This window comes from Bradysia coprophila, unplaced genomic scaffold (genome assembly GCF_014529535.1).
Source record: "Bradysia coprophila strain Holo2 unplaced genomic scaffold, BU_Bcop_v1 contig_138, whole genome shotgun sequence".
In the NCBI taxonomy this organism is placed as follows: Eukaryota; Metazoa; Arthropoda; class Insecta; order Diptera; family Sciaridae; genus Bradysia; species Bradysia coprophila.
In genome coordinates, this window is record NW_023503409.1 from 6,750,170 (window position 1) to 6,772,191 (window position 22,022).

At 31.2% G+C, this 22,022-nt stretch overlaps 2 protein-coding genes across 43 annotated transcripts in view; both read right to left on the bottom strand.

The window, feature by feature from the left end:
* Window positions 1-43: 43 nt before the first annotated feature.
* LOC119073788 (aminomethyltransferase, mitochondrial) lies at window positions 44-1,794 on the bottom strand. Its single transcript, XM_037179512.1, has 5 exons — window positions 1,409-1,794; window positions 965-1,348; window positions 760-906; window positions 498-701; window positions 44-429 (listed from the first exon to the last, which is right to left on the bottom strand). Exons 1-5 carry the CDS (start codon window positions 1,557-1,559, stop codon window positions 92-94), a joined length of 1,224 nt encoding a protein of 407 aa, XP_037035407.1. The 5' UTR covers window positions 1,560-1,794; the 3' UTR covers window positions 44-91.
* A 4,067-nt stretch (window positions 1,795-5,861) lies between these two features.
* Window positions 5,862-22,022, bottom strand: part of LOC119073784 (calcium/calmodulin-dependent protein kinase type II alpha chain) — a 44,928-nt gene continuing 28,767 nt past the window's right edge. For 14 of the 42 annotated variants that reach the window (XM_037179471.1, XM_037179469.1, XM_037179478.1 and 11 more), the window contains 6 exons: window positions 18,726-18,782; window positions 17,502-17,843; window positions 10,601-10,676; window positions 10,426-10,520; window positions 10,243-10,357; window positions 8,962-9,569 (listed from right to left, as the gene is read on the bottom strand). In XM_037179471.1, coding sequence (XP_037035366.1) covers window positions 9,422-9,569; window positions 10,243-10,357; window positions 10,426-10,520; window positions 10,601-10,676; window positions 17,502-17,843; window positions 18,726-18,782 — 833 coding nt within the window. In that variant the 3' untranslated portion in view covers window positions 8,962-9,421. Of the gene's footprint in view, window positions 9,570-10,242; window positions 10,358-10,425; window positions 10,521-10,600; window positions 10,677-12,684; window positions 12,748-15,598; window positions 15,668-17,501; window positions 17,844-18,725; window positions 18,783-22,022 lie in introns of all 42 variants that reach the window. The other 28 variants (XM_037179509.1, XM_037179510.1, XM_037179511.1 and 25 more) reach the window with 11 other exon arrangements.

Sequence of the window (22,022 nt, forward strand, 5' to 3'; positions counted from 1 at the left end):
ATCGTCAAAAATGCTCAGGAAATCCATAAAAATGAAAAAATTCTCCGATGCAATCACATTCTACACAAATTTATTATCAATTAACTCAGCATCACTTCTTATCCGAATAATAATTCGTTTTAATGAATGGCATTTTAGCAATTTCTGCGCTGTACATTTTATTCCTTATGCTCAATTCCACCTGCTGGCCAACACCTTTATACGCATCCAATACAAAGCCCATGGCGATATTTCCACCGATGCTAGGGCTAGGACATCCACTGGTCACCGTTCCAATACGTTTACCGTCTTTGAATATTTCTGCTCCATGTCTGGCTGGTGGGCCATTTGCCATTTTAATACCGATTCGTCGTTGTTTACTTCCATTTTTTAATTGATCGAGCACGGCGGCTGCACCAGGAAAATTCGCTTCGGCACGGCGTCTTTTAGCTAAAAATAACCCACTTGATCTAGTTCAACAGGGCCTCAGTAAGACAAAATAAACTTGAAGTACGTACCGACTAGCCAAGCTAGTCCAGATTCCACAGGTTTGGTACTTTCATCTATATCACTGCCATACAAACATAGACCTGCTTCCATTCTAAGTGAGTCTCGAGCTCCTAGCCCAGCTAGCTCTACATTTCCAAGTTGGCTGCCAAGTAAATTCTCGACAACATGACGTGACTTTTCAGCTGGTATCGATATTTCACAGCCATCCTCTCCTACAATAATAGTCAAAATCACATCTGTATGGTGTAATAAACGGCAACATTCTCATACCGGTATAACCACATCTTGTGATACGGCAATCGGATACACCAGCCAGTTCTGTGGTCATTGTTTGCATAAAATAAAATTTGTCGAAAGACACATTCGCAAGGCCTTGGACTGCTTTCATTGCTTCAGGGCCTTGAACAGCAATCAGAGCTAACAAAAGAGCCGCAATAAACATTTCAACTTTGCCAAATATTATCGAATTCCGTACCTCGGTCTCTAGGTTCTAGAAATTCTACTGACACATCTTTCTTAGATTTCTTGTATTCATCCACCGCGTTCTGAATCAGCCCCTTGTCATGATCTTTTCGGGCCGCATTTGACACAACATACAGAAGATCAGATCGTACCTTAGTTACAATTAAATCATCGAGAATGCCGCCATCAGCGTTTGTAAAGACTGTCAGTGTCCCAGTATTGTCGGGTAATCCGATAATGTCAGCTGTACAGAGTTTCTCGAAACAATCGATGGCGTCCTTACCATGGACATACGTTTGTAGCATATGAGAGACATCGAATATTGATGCATGTTTTCGCGTGTGCAGGTGAGACGCTGCAATGCCCAAATTTGCATACTGAACCGGTAAAAGGTAACCTTGAAAAAGTTACGTTATAGATTTTCGTGTTTCGAACACTTTAGACAATCTTATGTCACCTGCAAAGTCTACCATTTTTCCATTGTTGGCTACGTGAAAATCATACAATGACGTTTTTTCTGGCACACTCGTGGCATTCGTTGCATAAGCACAAGCCGATCTTTGTAACAAATTTCTCGACGATCGAGATAACACTCTGAAACTAATCATTTCTATCTTACGAACTCAGATTCACCTATTTGAAACAGAAATGTTTGCTTTCGCTCGAATGACACTTTCGGAACAACTAGAATGATATGCAACTAACAATGGTTTATGTTCGACTCAATGGTTCTATTTGTCGAAAATGATTCTCTATATAATACGAGTTGAGTTTATAAGTTTTATCAAAATACACATAAAACTTAGGTCAAATGTCAGTCATATCGTATTTGCTTTGGTTTCGTCGTTGAAAACGATTATTAATTTTTCTTATCATTCTGCTATTTTAGCAAGAACAAAAAAATACAGAGATGATTTTAGGATGTTTTCGTTTACAACTCAGATCGTTAAACTACGGCTAATCTATAGAAAAAATCATTTCTAAACCAATGAAGTAAAAGATTTTCCTTTGATTTCGGTTTATCGCTTAATTGCTCGATTGCGTTCGGGCTTACTGTGTATTTTGATAACTGCAAAGGCTGTAATACGACATGAACGGGGAGGCCTGTATTCGCACTTGTCAAAAAAAAAATTTGGAAGAATGTACGTAATTAAGCAAATGACATGTACACACATTGCTTAAACATGTATAAGAAGTTAACAGTTTCAATAATACTGTTGATATGCGTACCCTCTCTGAAAAGTTAAGATATAGCTCTACAGTCGATTGCCGGTCATTGATATTTCGTTTATTTATTTAGAAGATTGTGTTACAAGTGAACTTTTCTATAATCATTCCTATCTACTGCACCATTGTAATTGTACAAGAAAAGTAGGGGTAATGTAGTTCAATTTCCCATTTTATTGTAGTCAGTAATTACTAATTAAATATTTTACTAAATTGGACGTTCACCTGTAGTTAATTCCCTAAACATGCAGATAAGCCTTTGCACCACTAATTAATAAAGCTGTTAGTGCCAGACATTATCACAGTATTTTAAGCAGAATGTTGCTCCTTAGTTCAATATTTTGCTGCTACTATTCTATAGAAAAAATCGGCTCAACAAGAGGACTTATAAAAAATGACAACCATACCTTGCTTCATGTTGATTGGTTCATGTTTTAAACAAAAGCGTGTAGTTATTGGGGAGATTGCGATAAGTAAAAAATTACGATTAAGAATTTAACTCTCCATCCATACTCTCTAAAATGAAAATCGCAATGTCCAATGCCCTATTATAGAAAGGAACAGTTTCGTTGAGAGTGTGGATGTGGAATAACTTGTGCATTCGAATCTTCTTGGTAGGGTGTATCTCAAAAGCGGTTGCTTCTAGAGATGAGCGGGCCGACGTTTTTTCAATACCCGACCCGACCCGGCCCGATCCAATTTTTTGAACCCGAGCCCGACCCGACCCAAGACTTTTCTCTTCGCGGCCCGACCCAACCCGACCCGAAAAAATCATCGGCCCGACGTGACCCTACTTTTTTTACTATAAGAAATTTAATGAAAAATCATTTTCTACGCATAAAAGCTTTGCAATAATCTTATACGCGAAGTAAAATAATAAAATAAGTTAGTGTTTCATGCTTTATAGGCTTTTATTGGCTTACTTTAAATTTGTATTTCTAAGTCGGGCCGGCCCGAATTTTTGTTTTCAAAGCCCGACCCGACCCGGCCCGAATGAATTTTCAAAACCCGGACCCGAACCCGATCGGGCCGGGTCGGGTCGGGTCGGGCCGATGTATTTCGGGCGGCCCGCTCATCTCTAGTTGCTTCCTTAACCATCGTAGATTCCTAAATCTCCAACAACAATTTCCTGGAGTTCTTTGGGGCATAATAAAGCCGTATACACTTGCTGAAACTTTGTTACATAGTCCAGCCACTCGTTAGGCTGCCTTGTTGAAACCCTTGTTGCTGAAAACCCTTTATTTTTACCAGTTTTTGTCGATCGTTTCAATAAATAAGTTGAACAAGTGATGTAGTCTATGAAACAAACTTCTGGCAAGCATATATCGCCTTATTATGACCTAAAGAATACGGCAAAATTTTTCTTGGAGATATGAGAGATTTACGAGGGTAAGAGAAGCAATTAAGTTCCAAACAATTTTTTTTTTTTTTGTATCGATGGAGAACCTAATTATAAGACACTTTGTCTCGTATCATATGCCAAAAAAAGTTAAAACTTTTTTTTATAAATCATTTTGAAAGTCACTAAAAACACGAAAATTCGAATAGAGATGCAGTATGTCATCAAAAATTTTTGTATTTTGATTCGAATTTTCGTGTTTTCAGTGACTTTCAAAATGATTTATAAAAAAGTTGTAACTTTTTTTGGCATATGATACGAGACCAAGTGTCTTATAATTAGGTTCTCCATCGATAAAAAATATAATTTTTTTTGTTTGGAACTCAATCGCATTTTACTTCTTAGTCATAATTGTACAGAACTCATTTTACTGTTAATCTTTCGCAAGAGTGGCTCGTAACTAGAGCCATTCTTTCGAGAATGTTTTCTAAGAATGTCTAGAGTTTTCTAGAATATTATGCCTATAACTTCGATGATTGATAGCTAAAGAATTCGTTAGTCGCGAAAGCTCCTTTGAATGACTGTAAATGCTCGAGTATTTACAGGGTCTGTTCAGAAATCACAAGCCTCGGGCAGTGGTAACTATTAATTGTTTTGTATGAGAAGATTGAAGTAAAAGCAGATAGATAAGGCTAGCATTCTAACCACCATTTAATAACTAGCCCAATCTTTGTTGCAGTATTAAAACAGCCACACTGTTACTTTGATAATATTCTTTATCTTTTTTTATTTATATCATGATTACTTTGGTTTTGAAGAGTCAAACAATGTTTCTATAATTTAGAAATTACAAAGAGATTATCAAAAAACTTTTTTTTTTTACTTTTTTTAATCTTTAAATTCAATTTTTGCTTTGAATTAATTTTTTTTAATTTTTTTATTTTATTTAGAGTTTGGTATTTTTGTTTTATTTATGTAAATTTGTAAAGAATGGGTTATATGTTTTTGAAGAGATGTTTAATAAGAATATTAAAAATTAATTTCGTTAAATCGGTTTTTGGTTGTTGTTTTTTTGTCTCTTTTGTTTTTGAAAGGGTGGCTTTTGGTTGTTAGATTCTTATAAAAATTCTGGTTGTTGTTTTATGCTTTTTTTTAATGAAAAATCGAAATACGTGAGGTGGATATGCAAATTTTTGTTTTTTTATTTTATTTTATTTTAATAAAAATGATTCATTCCATTAGAATTTAAATGTTTTTTTCTTTTCGTTTAAATTTAATGTGAGGAAGTCAATATTTTATTTAAGATTTTTGTAAGGAAAAAACAAACAAATTTCTTTATTTAGATTTATTTTATTTTCTTTTTATCAGTAATAAACGTTTCATTTTTGCTTTGTTTAATTGTTTAATTTATATATATTTATGACTTTTTTATTTAAACAAACATTACATATAATATCCTTTCGCCTATACATTTTCCTTTTACCAATGAAATTTATTTACCATTTTGCTATTTTTTGTTGTTTTTTGTAAAGATCATTTTCGGTTTACGATAGACGATTTTCAATTTAAACTGGAAAGAATTTAACTAGAAAAATAATGAAAAGTGTAATTTATGAAGGATATTTAAAAATTGAAAAATGCAGAGAAAGATAACATCAAGTAAAAAGACTCTTTGAAAATTCCATATCAAGCGAATGAAGCAGAGAAGCCTGTGTTAACAATGTGTTTGGTTGAATTTTTTTTATCATCTTGAATAATTTGTTAAATTTTCTAATAATTTTCTTTTATAAATGTTCACACATCCATTGACATTGACGTTTGTTCAACGTGTTTATGTGAAGGAAAATAAAATGATTTTAAAGAAAAACGATTTTCCATTTATTATTTTCAATTTCATATATCGTCATAGGAAAATGAAAGTGAAAAAAATTGGAAAAATCATAACATTAACTTTTCATAACTAATTTTTCTTTGCTTTTTATTTAGAATTTTGAAATAAAATATAGTTAACGTTGAAGATATATTTATTATTCTGATTAATAGTAGTAAGGATCACACATTTACATTTTCTTTTGTTCCGAAAATAATTTACAAAGATTTTTCTCAAAGAGTTTTTTCCATTTTTTTGGTGTATAGCAAATATTTTTTTTTGTTTTTTATGTTTCACTTAAGTTTATTAACCATATCAAGATAGAAAATAGTTTTTTTTTCTTGCTTTTAATTTTAAAGATATTTGAAAATTTTTATTTTCTTTCACTGTTGTTAACGGCTATGAAATTTTAATTTATTTTTTTCTTTTAATAAAATGCAGTCACCTGTTGTGGTAAATTATATCGGCTTTCACTTTTTTTATAGCAATTGTGCTGTGCTACACACTGACTTGTCGATATTAAATTATTAGGTTTAGACAACACTTTTTTTCGCATTTTTTATAATTAAATCTTTAACTTTTCTATGAATGGTTTTGCAAAAAATTTGTTTCTTTCATTTTGAATTGTTATACTTCAATGCAAAGGTTTGCTTCATTTATTTATTTTCATTAACAAATGTATACACTCCCACAATACACAACGTGAACACAGCACATAATTTTTATAATAAATTTATTTTTATTTAAATTTTTTTTTGCCTTTTAAATTGTTTTATTATGACGAATAATACATAGTTATAATAATTTAAAGTATGGGGGATATTCTTACAATTTTTGCTAGTTATGTATAAAAGAGTTCCATTTCTTCTTAAACTTTTTTATCGGATTTTGACTAAAAATCAAATTTGTTTTCTTTAAATGTTTTTTTCTTTGAGTCTGTGTGTGTGTGTTGGTTGGTTGTTCCATATATATTTAAGTACTAATTTGTTTTTAACAATTATCCTCTCCCTTCATCATCATTTTTTTATCTTTAGCTTTTAAGTATGTTTGTAGTATTTTAGTGAAAAAAATATTTTAATTTTCTTCTTCTTCATTTGTTCACTTTTTACTTGAGTCCTAACTACAGTTTTTATTTATGTCATTTCATCATCATTTTTTATCAATTGTTTTTCTTTTTGGTTGTAGTGAGTGGTATCTAACTTTGCAACACACATTCGACCAAAACAAAAACAAAATTTTCATTCGTATAAACAGAAGAAATGTTTCAATGGCATGAAAATGATAAACAAAACATTTCAATTTCACTGAGAGAATGTGCTTGTCGACAATCGGATTATTTATTTTTGTTTTTTTTTGGAATATTCAGATCGTGTGAATCAGTCGGGATATGTTGGAAGCACAGACCTGGTACCTGGGTTTAAAAAATTATTTTATTTTTTTAAGAGGATAGATAAAAACAAACTGTCTTGGGTGTGACTCGATAAACTCAAAATTGCCAGTGTGAAATAGTCAACATGAATAATATTGCGATAAATTTTCATTGTTTTCTCTCTGGTTCTTAATGGTATATATGCTAAATTCCGGTGGTCCCGTCACTACACTCCAACAATATTTTCTTTCTCTTTCTATCATACACACACACACCTGAAATTCGAAAAGTGAACCTATGAACAGAGGATTGTCATTGAAATGCTTCTCAAAGTTTTTCCGTTTTTCGTATAAAATTCTTTTTGTAAAGTCTTTGGGTGATAGAGTGACACTGATCAAATGGGTCCCATAGCAAGGCGAAAAATGGGACAGATGAATTGTAAAGAGACATTTAACGATTATAAACTTCAACGTTAGCATTTTTTCTCGTGTCTACGTCATTCCTGGTTGAAACAAAGAGAAAAATTTTCGTTTGTACATTTTATAGCTACTAACATCACTGGTGGACCAATTCGATCAATTATTCGTTTCGTCTAACATGGGCGTTAAAAGTTAACATTTTACTGCGTGAGGTGTGTGTTTAAGTTAAACCTTAAAATTGGTCCAGATCAGATACTAAGTTTTGTTGTGAATGGTTTCTCGTTTGTCCACCAATCGTAAAACAGAGTTGCAAAATATTTTTGTCTTCTTCATTAAATCTACATTTGGATGTCAATCTCTTCAATGGGCAATTTTGGACGTTTCAAATAAAATCGATTCGAATGCCTGTTTGTATTTAGGAAACACGATTATCACTTAAATTTTACTATAATATGAACATTGTGAACTAATTCACGCTAGCAGCAACAGCAGCATTATCATTTTTTACGCAAACCATGATTAGCGTTTGCGACAGGTAAAATTTCCATTTTTTTTCTTTAGTCTGGGAGACTGAGCAAATACACTGTAGCTTATGAGACTTCCTATAAATTGGAAGTTATAAGTCATTTATCCGTACAGTACATACTGAGAGATGACTTACAGTTTCTTATTTATAAGTAGAATTCGAGGTGTGTCGATCTATATAAGCTTTTCAATGTATTTGTGTCGCCTTCCTATGTCCTAAGAAATCCTAAAGGCTTTATGACGATTTAATAGCAAAAATTTTTTTTTCTGCAAAGTTTGGTGGGTTATTGAACCCGAAATGGAAAACTCTGAACAAGTCCACAAATTTGTTAATGAAAAGCTCAACAACACATTTGGTTTTGTACTGTTAACTGATATACAAAATAATTCCGCATCCACAAAGTCTTCCATACTAAATTAATTTCATTTCTCTTCTGTCCGATAAAGCTATGCCGATTCTAGGATTCAATTTTTATTTTTTCACAAAATTTTAATAGCTACCTAACAAACACGCCTCGTTAGACCATTACACTAAAATCATGATTTTTTTTTCAAGTTTTTTATGTCGAGAACATTTTTTTAGTTTTAATTTTAAGTTTTTTTTTTCATTAGTTTTTGTTCCTCTAAATTTAATAATTTTTTTTCTTTTAACAAAATCTAACAATTTCATCGAAAATTTTCTCAGTTTTAAGTTCATTTCATTTTTTTTTAAATAAATATAAAGTTGATACAATTTAGATTTAATATATAGCTCAAGTGTTTTTTTTTTGTTTAAATTTTCTTCATTTTTTTCTTTAATTTTTATATTTAAATTTTTATAATTAATAGATAAAGCCTAACTCTTTGACTGCATTCTTACATTTAAATAGGTTCTTCATTTACAATGTTCTGTTATGTTTAATGTTTTTTTTTCCTTCTTTCTTTCGAAGTTAGTTTTAGAAGTTTTTTTTTTAATGTTGATCTCACATAATTTTCTTTTTTTATATAATCAGTTTAATGGTTGAAGAAAACCAACGTTTGCACAAAGTTATTTTCAATTATATTTTAACAAACGGAAAGAAGAAGAAAAAAAACTCTTAGATTTCAACCGATAAATAAATATTTTGTTTAGATTATATCTGAGCAAACAAACATTAAACACGCATATATATAAATATAGTCCTGCTATTTCTTCTTCTTTTTCTTTAAAAAAATATTTTAAATACAACAATTATAATACGAAAAAGAAAATGTGTAAAAAAAGAGCGAAAATAAAAATTACTAAAAAAAATTGCTTTTGTCTTATGATATTTTAAGTAAATTAATGCGTGGTGTCACTTTTGACTAGCAAATTTTTTTCTTTACTCTCAAAATTATCGATAAAAAGAAAGTTTGTTTTTTAGAACAACATTTAGTTGGAGTGACGGAACTAACTAACAATATTTTACTAGTCAAAACTACATACTCGCTAAAAATCAAGACTATTTTAGTTTCCTATTGGATCTTTTTTCATTTAAATAAATTAATGTTTCAGTTGCTGGGTGGCAACTTTTCTTCTTCTTTTTTAGTATTAAATAAGTTACGTTGTCATATCTCAGGTTTTCTTTAATTAAATATTTTCTTTTATCCTTTCCGTCTTCTTCCTCCAATTTTAAATATCTTTTCCCATCTTTTTTTGGTTTAATGAATACGATTCAGTTTTCCTATTTATTAAAGTACTCTAACAAAAGGGGAAACTAATTCTATTTGTGAGGATTGACAAAATCGAATGGAGTTGCACCGCTAATTTGACCGGTAGCACTTCGATGAAAATGAACATTTTGCCATTTATTGCCTCGCTTGTGCCATACACGAGTCTCTTCCGATTGGTGGGTGTGTGCGTGGCCTTGTCTGAAAACGTATTGAATGTTTAACTGGTGAAACAAGAAAGAGAAAAAAAAGCCAACAAACACAATCGATTTTCAAAACAAAAGATAAGCAATGCTGAACAAATGGCACTGCTATTTCAACTTGTTGATTTTTCCGATCGTACGATTACATTTAAGTCTAATCCATTGTTGTATTATGAAAATTCTATTTCGGAGAACATCTATAAAATGCGAAACCTTTCTGGGAAATTACGTACGATAAAATTTTGTAATACGGAGGAGGCATACCGACAGTAAATTGTGTTTCGTCTTAAAATTCGGATTGTATGTACAATCTACAAGGGACGATTATTTTCAGATGAATTATCATTGTATGATGTAAACTCGGTAAATCTTTATATCGAAAAGAAATAAATCGTCAGTAAAAGAACATAGTGTGGAGGACCTAAGCCGCCATAATTCATGAGAATTACACAGTCATAAATATAGACGATCCGATTGAACCAGACGACAATTTCGAATATGTTTAATTTCAGTGGAGCATGTACCGTACTGATTTTTTAGACTAACTGGAAATGTTGATTATATTCAGTGTAAGTAACAAATATGCGGATAAATACCCTGAAGTGGATCTAATTAAGATGGAGCTCCTTCCTTCGCCATCTCAAAATTTAGCATTTTAATTAAAAACTTACTTGTCAATGAATTGAGTAAGTCGAACGTATGCAATACATGCGGCATCATCACCGAGCAAATGAACATGTGGATTTAGTATGGTCGTGTTGATGGCCTTACAATTTTTGCCGAGCACTGCAACAGAGTAAAACATTTAATTAAACAAAAAAAAAATATTTCAAAAACTTTCAGAGAACACAAACCATTTTCGAAATAGAATTTATGAAAATCCATTCCTTCGACCAAATTACCGAGTGCTTCCGGTTCGAAGGCAGTTAGATGTGGATCACATATTTTGCTAAAAGAGTGACAATAAAAATGTGTAAGATCTAGGCGCTTCCTTTTCATTAAATGATTTATCAATAATTGAGTACTCACGTGTATGCATCAAAATCACCGTTATTTATGGCCTCAATCAATTGCTCAGTCATTTTAATGATCTCCTGCCGACGAGCTGAAGAATTACATAGACAATATTATTTAAAAAAATCTATTTCGTTTGAACATCATCATCTGTACATTACTTTACATAATTCATCAAATTATCATCATGTCATTGTTAGTATACATGTAATTGTACGTAACTTTCCTTAATGATAAGAGAGTACAAAATACAGAGCTCTGACAAACGCAATAAAATCTACATAAAATTATGCTGCTACGCTTTACTCGCTTTTCATGGTGAAAGGATTACAGTAATACTTTTGAATCATTAAACCATGTACCCAAGTAATTAAATTTATGTTGAAATTTAACAAAAAAATATTATATTGAGTTTGCAGAGCACTTCATTTCGTGAATAGGTTCATCAAAAAAATTGGATTTATTTAAAATTTTGAAACGAAAAACGGCAATTTTGTCAATTTGCTTTTTTGTTATCCAGTCATACCAATGTAGAGCTACAAACTAAACGTTTAAAACACTATAGAACTCTATTATATAACTATGTCAGTCTACCATTTACAGTTGGACGAAAAATTAAAAAATAAAAGTTTGTACAACAGCAAAAGTTTTGTAATTTGCGCCAATTTGATTTTTATTTTTAAATAATTTAAAAATGTTTCTTGAACTGTACATACTGAACGTAACGGTAAAATAGGTAAGATCCAGTTAAATCAATTAAACACACCGAAAATCCATAATTATGAAGAGATAAGAAAAATATACCAAATCTAATCAAAAATAATATTGTCCTATTACATTCGCCAAGGAATCATTTGTCGGTTAAACGCAGAGAAAGAGAAAGAGAGCTTACGAAGCAATTATTTATAGAGCCAATTATTTTCTCCTTGTGTTAAGCGTGTTAATGCTAAATGAACAATAATACTGTATGGACTACAGGTTATGATGAAGCCACCATCTGGTGAAAAATTACGTTAATAATTGACCAGTAATCATTGCGGTGAGAATTTTTTATTACGTTTCGGACGTGGTTGGAATGAAATTACATAAGTTGATTAACTCAAGAGTTAAGCGCAGCTATCACATGAGGAAAATTACAAAATTCTGTTGAAACTTGAATGATATCTGAACAAATGCCGTAGATCCAAGCATAACGACTACAACTGGCCCAGATTATCGCCTATTGTTCGTAAACTTTCATCATTGACCCGATTCTGGAATTACTATTTTGATTTTTCGAATCATTTTCTTTCGAATTATCTTGTTCCCATCTACATTGTAGCGTCTCTAAATAAATTATTTGAATCAATTTATCATGAACGAGTTCGTGACATAATTTTTCGGATTGCTTTAACAAACCGTAGAATTTCCCAAACAGCCCTTGTTTATGGAGATTTATTTTTTAGTGACCAATTATATACTGAACAATTACGTACAGCAATAATCCCCGAAATTGACTGCCAATAATTTTCCGTTGACAAATTTTAGTTTTTCTTATTTTTCATACAGGGCCGATGTTTTATTACCAGCCGGTCGCATGATGACTTTCTAAATTGGACTGATCATGCGATTTCGCGGCAATTATTTAAAAAAAAAAATCCATCAAACTGATAGCTCTTTTACAGCTGTACAGCAGTAATGCCTTGTTCTAGATGGGGTATTATAATCGACAGACTACTCTATAACTTCATTTCATAAATTCGAAAGTAAATTTTGCTGTCTTAAAAAAAGAATTTTTTGTAAAATAATTTTTCTTATTGTTTAAGCCGACGAAAACGAAAAGGCGTAACACAATAAATGAGATGCAAGGAAATCGTTTTCGTTTTAGTTGCACTTAATAAAAAAGATTTCATGCGGAATTATCAGTTATAAAAAAAAAAAATGAAAAGAAAACTTTTTCGTCAAAAAAAGTTTAGATTCGATAAACACTGGACAAATTCAAAAATACATTTCAGTGATCGGATCGAGCTTTTAAATAAAAAAAAAAGATTAAAAAAATGGGGGGCGGGCAGGGTGGTAATTATTATGGATATAATTGAATCTGAATTGCATATACATACCTGAGCATTGAGAATTGGTTGAAAGCTGATGGCATGCTTTTGCTGGACACACAATCCTTATGTCTATACAAGTTAATTGTTAAATTTTATTTTCGTTCTAGTTTTTTCGTTATAATTTAATTTTAAAAATAAAACAGAAAAAAAAACGAAAATGAAAATAAAGAAAGAACTCAATTAACCTTTTTGTTTTCGTTTTTTACGTTTGTTTTAATAAATTTTAAATTCATCTTTCTTTGCAACTGTTTCACTTAAACCTTGGATGTTTAATAGCAAAATAATGAGAACAAAATAAAATATTTAAGGAAATTTGTAATTAAAATAAATAAAAAAACAAAACAAAAAAAATGTTTATTATCGTGTTGTTACAGCAAATTGGTAGCTGGTAGCTATTGTATTTCAGATAACGTAGACATGATATGGAAAAGTTAATTAACTTTTTTCTTCTTCTCTGTCTCTTTCTCTCTCTATCTCTCACTCTGCATATAAAAATAAAGTAAAATGAATAATGACGAAACCTATTAAATTTCGAAAAGTTTCCGCATAAATAATTCAACGTTAAATTGAATATTTTCATTTAAAGTAAAAAGCCCTCGAAAGAGTTATATACGAAATAAAGTTAAAAACTCTATCCCATGTATCCATCCTTGTGTAACAACTTTCAAATGTACAAGACACATTTCATAGGAAACCTTTCCGATTTTTTAGCCGAAGTTTAAATATCGTACTGTAAACTGGTTTCGGATAACACGTTCTGTTTTTAATGTGTGTTAACATTCCGGGGAGAAATGGTAAATGAAATTACACGATTGAAAGATAATAATTAATTTGTTCCGAAAAGTTGGGCGCAAAGTAATTGGTGCCAGTACATTTTCTGATTTCGCTCTGGGGTGAGAGGGGTAACTTTTTCCATATCACATCCCCAAAATCATCAACACATTCAACTGTATTCGTAAAAAGCTTATTTTTTTTCTTATTGAGTGTATTTATGTATCGTTTTGTCTCTGTTTCTTTGTTGGAAAATATTGTTCTATATCTAAATGTGTTAGCAATTTTTTATTTATTTTAAATTTTATTTATCGACAGTGATATTTATATGCATTAAGTGTGGGTCGGTAGATGTGAAAACGTGAATATGTCGAAGGCGATTATATGGAAAATGCTATTTTTACATGAAGATATTAAATTTAATATTTCGAAATATAATCTCTGTGTGTTTCGAATGGAGTGACTACGAAAAAAAAATTATTTAAATATAACTTGGAGCCATAATTCACATGCAGACGATGGATTACATTATCAAAAATTTGATCAGTGAAATAGAATTGTAAACGGAATGTAACCTCAGAAGCAATGTTCTCCATGGAAAATAAATGGTCCGGTTGGTGACGAGGTGACGCAATTTTTTCAAATTAATCTGTTACTTACGATTTAGTTAAAAAAGTACATCGCGCCTCGTATTACTTAGAACTTTTAAGTCAATCTTTCGTCCTTCAAAAAACTCATTTAAAAAAAAAGTCGAATTTAAACGCAGAAATTACGAGCTTATATAAAAATGTAAAGAATTACTTCAATAAATGCCGTGTGCAGTACGCTCGTAAGAATATGCTCGTAACTAGGAAAGCAACTCTTGCTCATCACCAACTCAAAAGTTAATTTGATTGTTTGACCAATCTTCGGTCCAATCTTCGAATTTTAGATGTTTGCTTATTTACCATACTGAACTGAGGCAGATGACAGATGCAACATCTGCATACAACCAGAAAAGAAATTGATTTTCTTTCCATATAAAAAAACTCATCTGCAAAGTCTACATGAAATTCTCCGAAATAAATTCCGTACCATTGAAACCTGCACATTGTTCAAATTTTAATTATAACAGGTACAATGCCTCTGACATATTCACATTAGGGTTGTAACGTACACACATTCACATTCACTCTAGCCATTTTTCAAAAAAAAATGTATTTCGATAAGAGAATTTTGTAATTTCATAGAAACAAAGCCAATATTGTTTTCCATAATGTTCTCTTTGCAGTTTTAATTTAAACTGTAAAAAGGGTAATTTTCCAAACCGAGCGTAACGAAAACTGATAGAGTGAATGTATGAATTAAAATCATCAAAGGTTTACTTGGTGGAACGTATGTTAAATTGTGGTAGAGTCGAATCAGGATAACACTATTATATGTCATGTTACTAGTAAATTCGTTATTGGGATACACATTATGGGGTTATGGTCTGTCACATAGCATTCATAACCGATATTTTAGCAGATCTAATTAAAAATTTAAAAGTTTTTAAAACGTTTAAAGTTTCCTGGTCATGAATACAAAGTGCATGAACACATTTATTGATTTGGTTTTGGTCTAACATAAGGGTATAGTAATAATAACACTACAAGACGATCAATGACGAAGAATACATGTTACAAAATGTGGTGTTTCCAATTATGTCTGATGTGTATTGTATTATTGATTAGGCCAATTAGTGGATTTGTTCCATTTTATTACATGGCTTAATCCGTATCCTACTCACGTTCGTTCCTCTATTTGAATAATTTAGACAGTGGAACGTTGACAAAGATGAACCGATATGGGTTCGGTTAACCATAGCAAAAATTCATATTTATCGAAAGGTATAACGACATATTGTTGGATCAATAATACAATTAAACAATCAAATGCATCAGACGTGACTATGAATTGAAGAATATTTTCATTACAAGACAATTGGTAAATACATTTGTCTTCAAATGCAGACACTCAACTGACTGTATTTCAAGCGTCTTCAATGTCAATTTGGACGAGAAAAAAAAAACGGAAAAATTTGAGCGAAAAACAAACAAAACAAAAATCAAAAATGTGTGTTTCATGAAAGAAATTGGGAGTTGGGCTGGTGTTGATTCTCGAGACTCACCATCGAGACCATTATCCGAATCATCGTTGTCAATATCCAACGGTCTATAGCCCAGAATATCAGAGTCCTCTGAGTGTTATTGTGTATTATATTTGTAGTTGACAAATTGGATATTGTTTTTGACATGGTGGTTGTGATATTGTTGAACGTGAACAAGATATTTATTGTGTTTTAGTATTGTCTTTCAGTAAAAGTTTTAAAGTTTATTGGGTTAATAGGCTAGCCTGATTTAGCTGCTAAGGTTCTATTTTAAGTTAATTGACTTGTACATTGCTACGCAATTGATAAATTTATTTTAGAACGTTTCACTGTTTATTGTTTCAATGAGAACAATCAATGGCACATCTGTGTTGTCGATAAAGTCGATGATTCCCAACAAGTTAATTAGACAGTTTTTTTAGATCCGAAATTTTATTTTAAAGATTATTAGTTAGCACTTGAGATGACGTGTACAGAAAAAGCGAATTGATTTTCTTAAAGACGATAGATGCAGACAACGCGAAATTTTAATACAATTTAGGTACATAGATGATGATACTCGTGGTGGTTCTGAATTTTCGTTCTGTTATTTTTTTATCAACAGACCACACATTTTTACGACATTATTCTTTCAGCATTTAAGATGAGGAACAATAAAATGTTTTTTTTTTATTTGTTTGCGGGTGTCTCTTAGGATTGTTATTTAGCTTTTCTTTGGCATAAATATTTTCGGAAAATATTTTTCCTTCGTAAAAAGAAAAATCAAATTACGATTGTCAGATTAGCAGAATGTGTTTTTCTTTAAAGTAAACACATTCCGACTTCCTATTTTGTTGTTTTAATTTTATGTTGAGACGAAGAAAAACAACAAAAAAACGACCATGCTCATCAAATTTCTCTGGTTCTTTATTCATTTACATTCAATAACGAAATTCATATTATAATGAAGGAAAAAGTCAGACATTCTATATATATCGACTTCATTGTGCAAGCTAAATACTGTTCCAATTGCTTCATTTAGTGGTATTACATACGTAAAGAATCCAGCATCGTTCAGGAAAAAAATGAAAAAGTTGCGTGGTCGTTTGATTATTGACATTGGCTTATGCCTAAGATCATACGGATTTTACACTTCAACTTTTCCTCCTGAGCTGTGCAACAAATCATGATTTCAAAGCGATTTTTTTAGCTAATTTTTAGTAGAACTTACAAAATGGTAACAAGGAAAAATATTTTCTAAGTTCAATACTGTATCAAAATACACAGATTGTGATCCTTCGTTCTCAGCAATTAGAACTATTTGAATATTTGTTATAAGGTAATTTTCTGCTGGCAACTAGCAATTACTCTAACGAAAGTCTGAGCAATCAGCAAATTAGCAATACTAAAGTATTTGGTGCAGAATATTATCTTACCGGTATGTATAGACTCAATACTCTGTATACTTCCTCCCGAATCGACTTTGCACAAACAGGTCGATGAGGAATAGTTGTCTTTGTTTTTGAATTTTGTGTTATTAGTTTTCAAAACATTATTTTTTGTTTGTTTGTTTGTTACATTGAAAAGATTAATTCATAAAAAAAAACAAACTTTCAAATTGGGAATGATGATTTATTTCCAAGAAAATATTCTGTTTCGTTAGAAATAAATCAAAAAAAAAATCTTAAAAGTTATCTGAGACGAATACAGTCTTTACTGATCCTGTTTGAGTCAATCACATTGTTTTCAACTAACCTTCGTCATTCACAAAATTTACCCTATCCCGAATGTAGAGTTAATTTTAGCAAACACACACACAACGAAACACAATGATTTTGTTTTAGTCGGCAAAAAAAGTGTCAAAACCAAACAGACAGCCAATGTATAGTAATACTCCATTCACATTGACGTGTTAGAACATTTATAAACCACACATTCAACCAACCTTGTGCTTCAGTGATTAGAGACGTATCGAGGTCTGAGTCACATGAAGGTTTCGACTTTTTTTCGGGAACACTATAGGCTTGCGAAACGATTACCGAGCCGGTCGACGATGTCATTGAAGTGGAATTAGATGATGATGCCAATGGTGGTGGATTTGCTAAAGGAGATGCAGGTGCATTTGTCTTTTGCAACAATGACTTAACAGCAGTGGATAGCTCGAGTGGCTCTGATTTGATTGATGTTGGTAAAGAAGATGCCTGCGTATTTGGCTTTTGTAACAACGATTTGACGGCAGCGGATATCGCGATTGGCTCGGATTTGTTCGCTGCAGCAAGCTTCGGAGCTAAGATCAAAGAATTTTTTTTTGTTGGTAAAATTATTGTTTTAGTGAATGTTGGTTGTGCGGACAAATATGGCTTGTTTATCGATTTACGGTGGATGAAACATCGTTAATGTTGGTTGGTAGTACAATAACTGTTCAGATTTGTCAAGAGTGTTCTTGCATTGTTATTCATTTGAACAGTTTTGATGACGTAGTCATCAATCCGGAAGTAGTAAATTTCCCACAACTCTTGGAAATCTGCTTAAAATTAGAAAATTTTATTTACGCTTACTAACACATTAGTCGAACCCTTTCAAACAAGTGCATGAAGGTCAAGCATTGCATAGGTAGTAGCCATCATAATATTGTGGCAGCGGAGCCAGAACAAGAAAAAGTGAGCAACGTTTTCAAAGCCAGTCAAAGGTAAATCATTGTGTGTCGTTTCCCATTTTTGCCTAACATTTTTGTTTTTTGATTTCTTCAATTTGTTGCTAACAAACTAACAAACAGGATAGTAATTTCTGTGCTAAATCAGTTGAGCTAAAATTTAGTCGCCAGTATCGACCGGTTAATATTATTTTCTTAAAAACCGCTAAAAAATAGTTCCTTTTGACTGAGTATGCTTATAGGTTATATATAGGTCAGTGTTTCGTGAGATAATTTTTTATGTTTGTTCTTATAAGAATGTACTAAACACAATTAAACTTTTAACGAGAAAACTTATTTTAGGTGAATGTTTGAAGAAAGAGAAAAATTAGGATAAACAAATTAGTCAAAATTATAATATCGAAGCTGGTGTAATTATATTAGAACAATGTTAATAACGTTATAATAAACTTAATTTTAGTAACTTTGTCAAATTAGAATTATCATGAAATTATAAAATTTATATTCAAAAATTACCTTCCGGATCTTTAGCGATTACAGTTGTACTCCGATCAACACCTCCTTTCTTATCTTCTATCGTATTGTTGTATGGAGTTTTTTTAAATTTTATGTTCGGTTTTTAATTTTTAATTTTTTTTTGTTTTTTTAAATAGATGGGTTGGTGATTTGGTTGTCGGTAGTAGAGGATTTGGTGATTGGTACACAAAAAAAGAAGTGAAATTAAAAACCATTTTTGACGCCATCAATTTTTTTGGTTATTTTAAATTACTTAATTAAATGACTAAATTAAAAGAAAAAATTTGCTGATAAAATTTCTGGTTCGAAATGAAATGTTAAATGCCGTTATAAATGTGGAAGCATTTTACATAATATTGTCGATTATAGTTACGAAATATCGATTTTTTACCACTACTTTCCAACATCTACTAGAACAACACTATGCGAAATGTGAAACAGAAAGTGATCGAAATGATTTTGATCTGCTAAACGAACTGGAAAATATTCTTTGTTCTCTACCGGCGCAGAGGGTATTGATTTATGGTAAAAAATTGATTGAAAACTCATTAAAAATATCCAAATCGCTATGATCTGTTCGATATTCTTTGGATACATACACCATACCCACCACTTCAAATTATCCCATCAAACAAAATTTTAATTTTAAAATTGGACATTACCTGTCTAAAATTAATTTTTATTAAAAACAACATTGTTAGCCGAACACAATTCCTAATTTCAGAATCGTGAAATAATTCGATATAAAAACAGAAAGTTTCGTGTTGTGGTAAAATAATGAACAGACAGTTTGTACCTCATAATTTATGGGCAAGACGGTACAAAAACAATTATCGGTGAGTTTATTAAATAAATTATTTGAACTCCTTGGCAATTACGAAAGTTTATTATTTGGTACGATGTAAAGGAATGTGTTCGCTTAATTAAAGGATGAATTACAATTTCAAAAACAGAAACAGAAATGTTTCCCCTTTTGATTGAAGAATTCTTGATGCGGGGAATGCTTTATTTGAAAGAGAATACAATAGATTAATGTCCGAGTAAAGATAAAGAAATAGACGTTTTGAAGACTTAACAGGTATATTGAAGTGAAACGTCTGTAGAATTAAGTGGAAAATGAGAAGGAAATTATACCGATTTTCTGCCAGAGGAATCTACTAACAGAAGCGAAAGCTTGACGATAAGTACGATAACTATAATTTCAACAAAAAAAGAATTACACGTACTAGTTACTGAGACTACATAAAAAGCAGTTTGTATTTTATATACGAAAAAAAAGGCAAAATTTCAAAAATAAAAATGGAAAATGAAATGTGAGGATGTTAAAGGACAAACAAAAAAATTAATTAAAATTTTCAACAAATCGGAAAGCATTTATTTGTGTTAATTTAGTTTGTTACCAACAATTAAGTTTAAAGGCAATTCCGACGCCGAAGCATCGTCGCCACCGGTAAGTATAAATCATGTGCCTAATATTGTGTTCTCTAATCAATCTTACCGAGCCGAAAACACTTTACAAATTTATCGACTCGGTAATTTATTTATCAAACAACCAACGAGAATTTATGCGTCGAACCGTTTCTAATGCATGACTCAAAGTCTTCATTTTCTTATAACTGAATTCCTTTCAAGAACTATTGGCATATATAATACAATAAATCAAATTACCTGCATGAAAAAGTTCTTACGTTATATATGTACAGGTAAAACGTTTCCAGTCACACGATGTGTCTGTTTTATTGACTTTCGACTTAGCATGAAAATATTTACATATTTCACAACAACAACGAAAAAAAAGAAGAATTATTATTAATAGGAGCGTAGACCTTACGTAGGGGGGAAATTACTTACAATTTTTCTTTTCTTTTTCTTCGCATCACGGTTTAATCATTAAGAAAGCACGAAAAAACTATTTGCAGATTGTAATATGTACACCATAATATATATGAAACAGTCTAGACGCAAACGTGTTTGAATGTGATCTGATGAAAATATGTAAATTGTACAATATTGACGAAAAGCTTCGAGTAAAATTAGACCAAACCGAAAGCTGTTGTGAAGCACAATCGAAATTTCAATTTAATATTTTTGCGATGATCCTTTCGCTTCTATTTAAACGTTAAAGGATACAAACCTACGTGTTAAGGCTTCAGTTTAAATTCCACTACTGAAAAGAATTATCGGAACAACGTTGACATAACTAAAACATATGTGGCAGATGATCTGCCACATATGTTTCGGTTATCAAACGATGTTGATTTTGTATTTTTTCCTGTACACTGCTGTATGATTGTACGATTTTTCTCTTAAAAAATTTTATCGCTTCTTACATTCCGTCTGTTACATTGTTGGATCTATTGTATCTATCTATCTATTCTATACGTTGGCTGTGGTGGTTATTTGTTTATGAAGCAACTATATAGAGTTCTTTGGATTTGTGTGAGAAATATTCTCGTTTTCAGTGTGCAACGCAGTAATGTGCCATTAAAATTATTTAAAGGAATCGTTAACCAAAATGTCGTAATAAAATATATTGAAAGTAATGTTTGAATGGAGTGCCATCATTTCTCGCTGGTTGTGACTATAAGCAATTTAAAATTTCGACGAATGGCATAGATATGTCTCGTTTAAGATTTTGATTTCTTATCAAGTAAAAGTAATTGCAGTGAAAGTAAATTCAAACAGACATGCAACAAATGACAAAATTCAGCGACATTCAACTCTAATTTAATTGATTTTGTTATTTAACCAATAATAGATTCATCAAATATAAAATACATATTTCAATGAGAGACATAACAAGCAGATTAATTTGTTGTTTCAACTGGTTTTTCCAATAATTCATGCAAAAATTGTCTCGAAAGTCAATTTATTGCGAATGAAAATCTATATTTTTGTAGTCAATAAGCCAATTTAAATGTCACAACATCACTCTTGATATACCATTTTAGAATATATCTGCTGTGTTACATACTCAATGCATAAATGTATGACGAAAAGAAGTCTAAAACTATCGTCAATTTAATTCAATTTTACTTAGCAATACCAATGGCGTTTGTGTTACATCAAAACAAAATACTCTCTGTACATGGTGCGCTTGTATAATATTTTCTAACAAGAAAAAAATGTCTATTGAATTCAGCGATATAATTAATATAATGACAATGTTCTCTCCATAGAAATCATCAAATAGCTCAAACATCAATCGAAAACCTTTCATTATATTATATGCCCATATTCTGCGTTATAATTGAAATACTTTCCAAAATGATAGGAAACTTTTCCCTTCGTGGTACA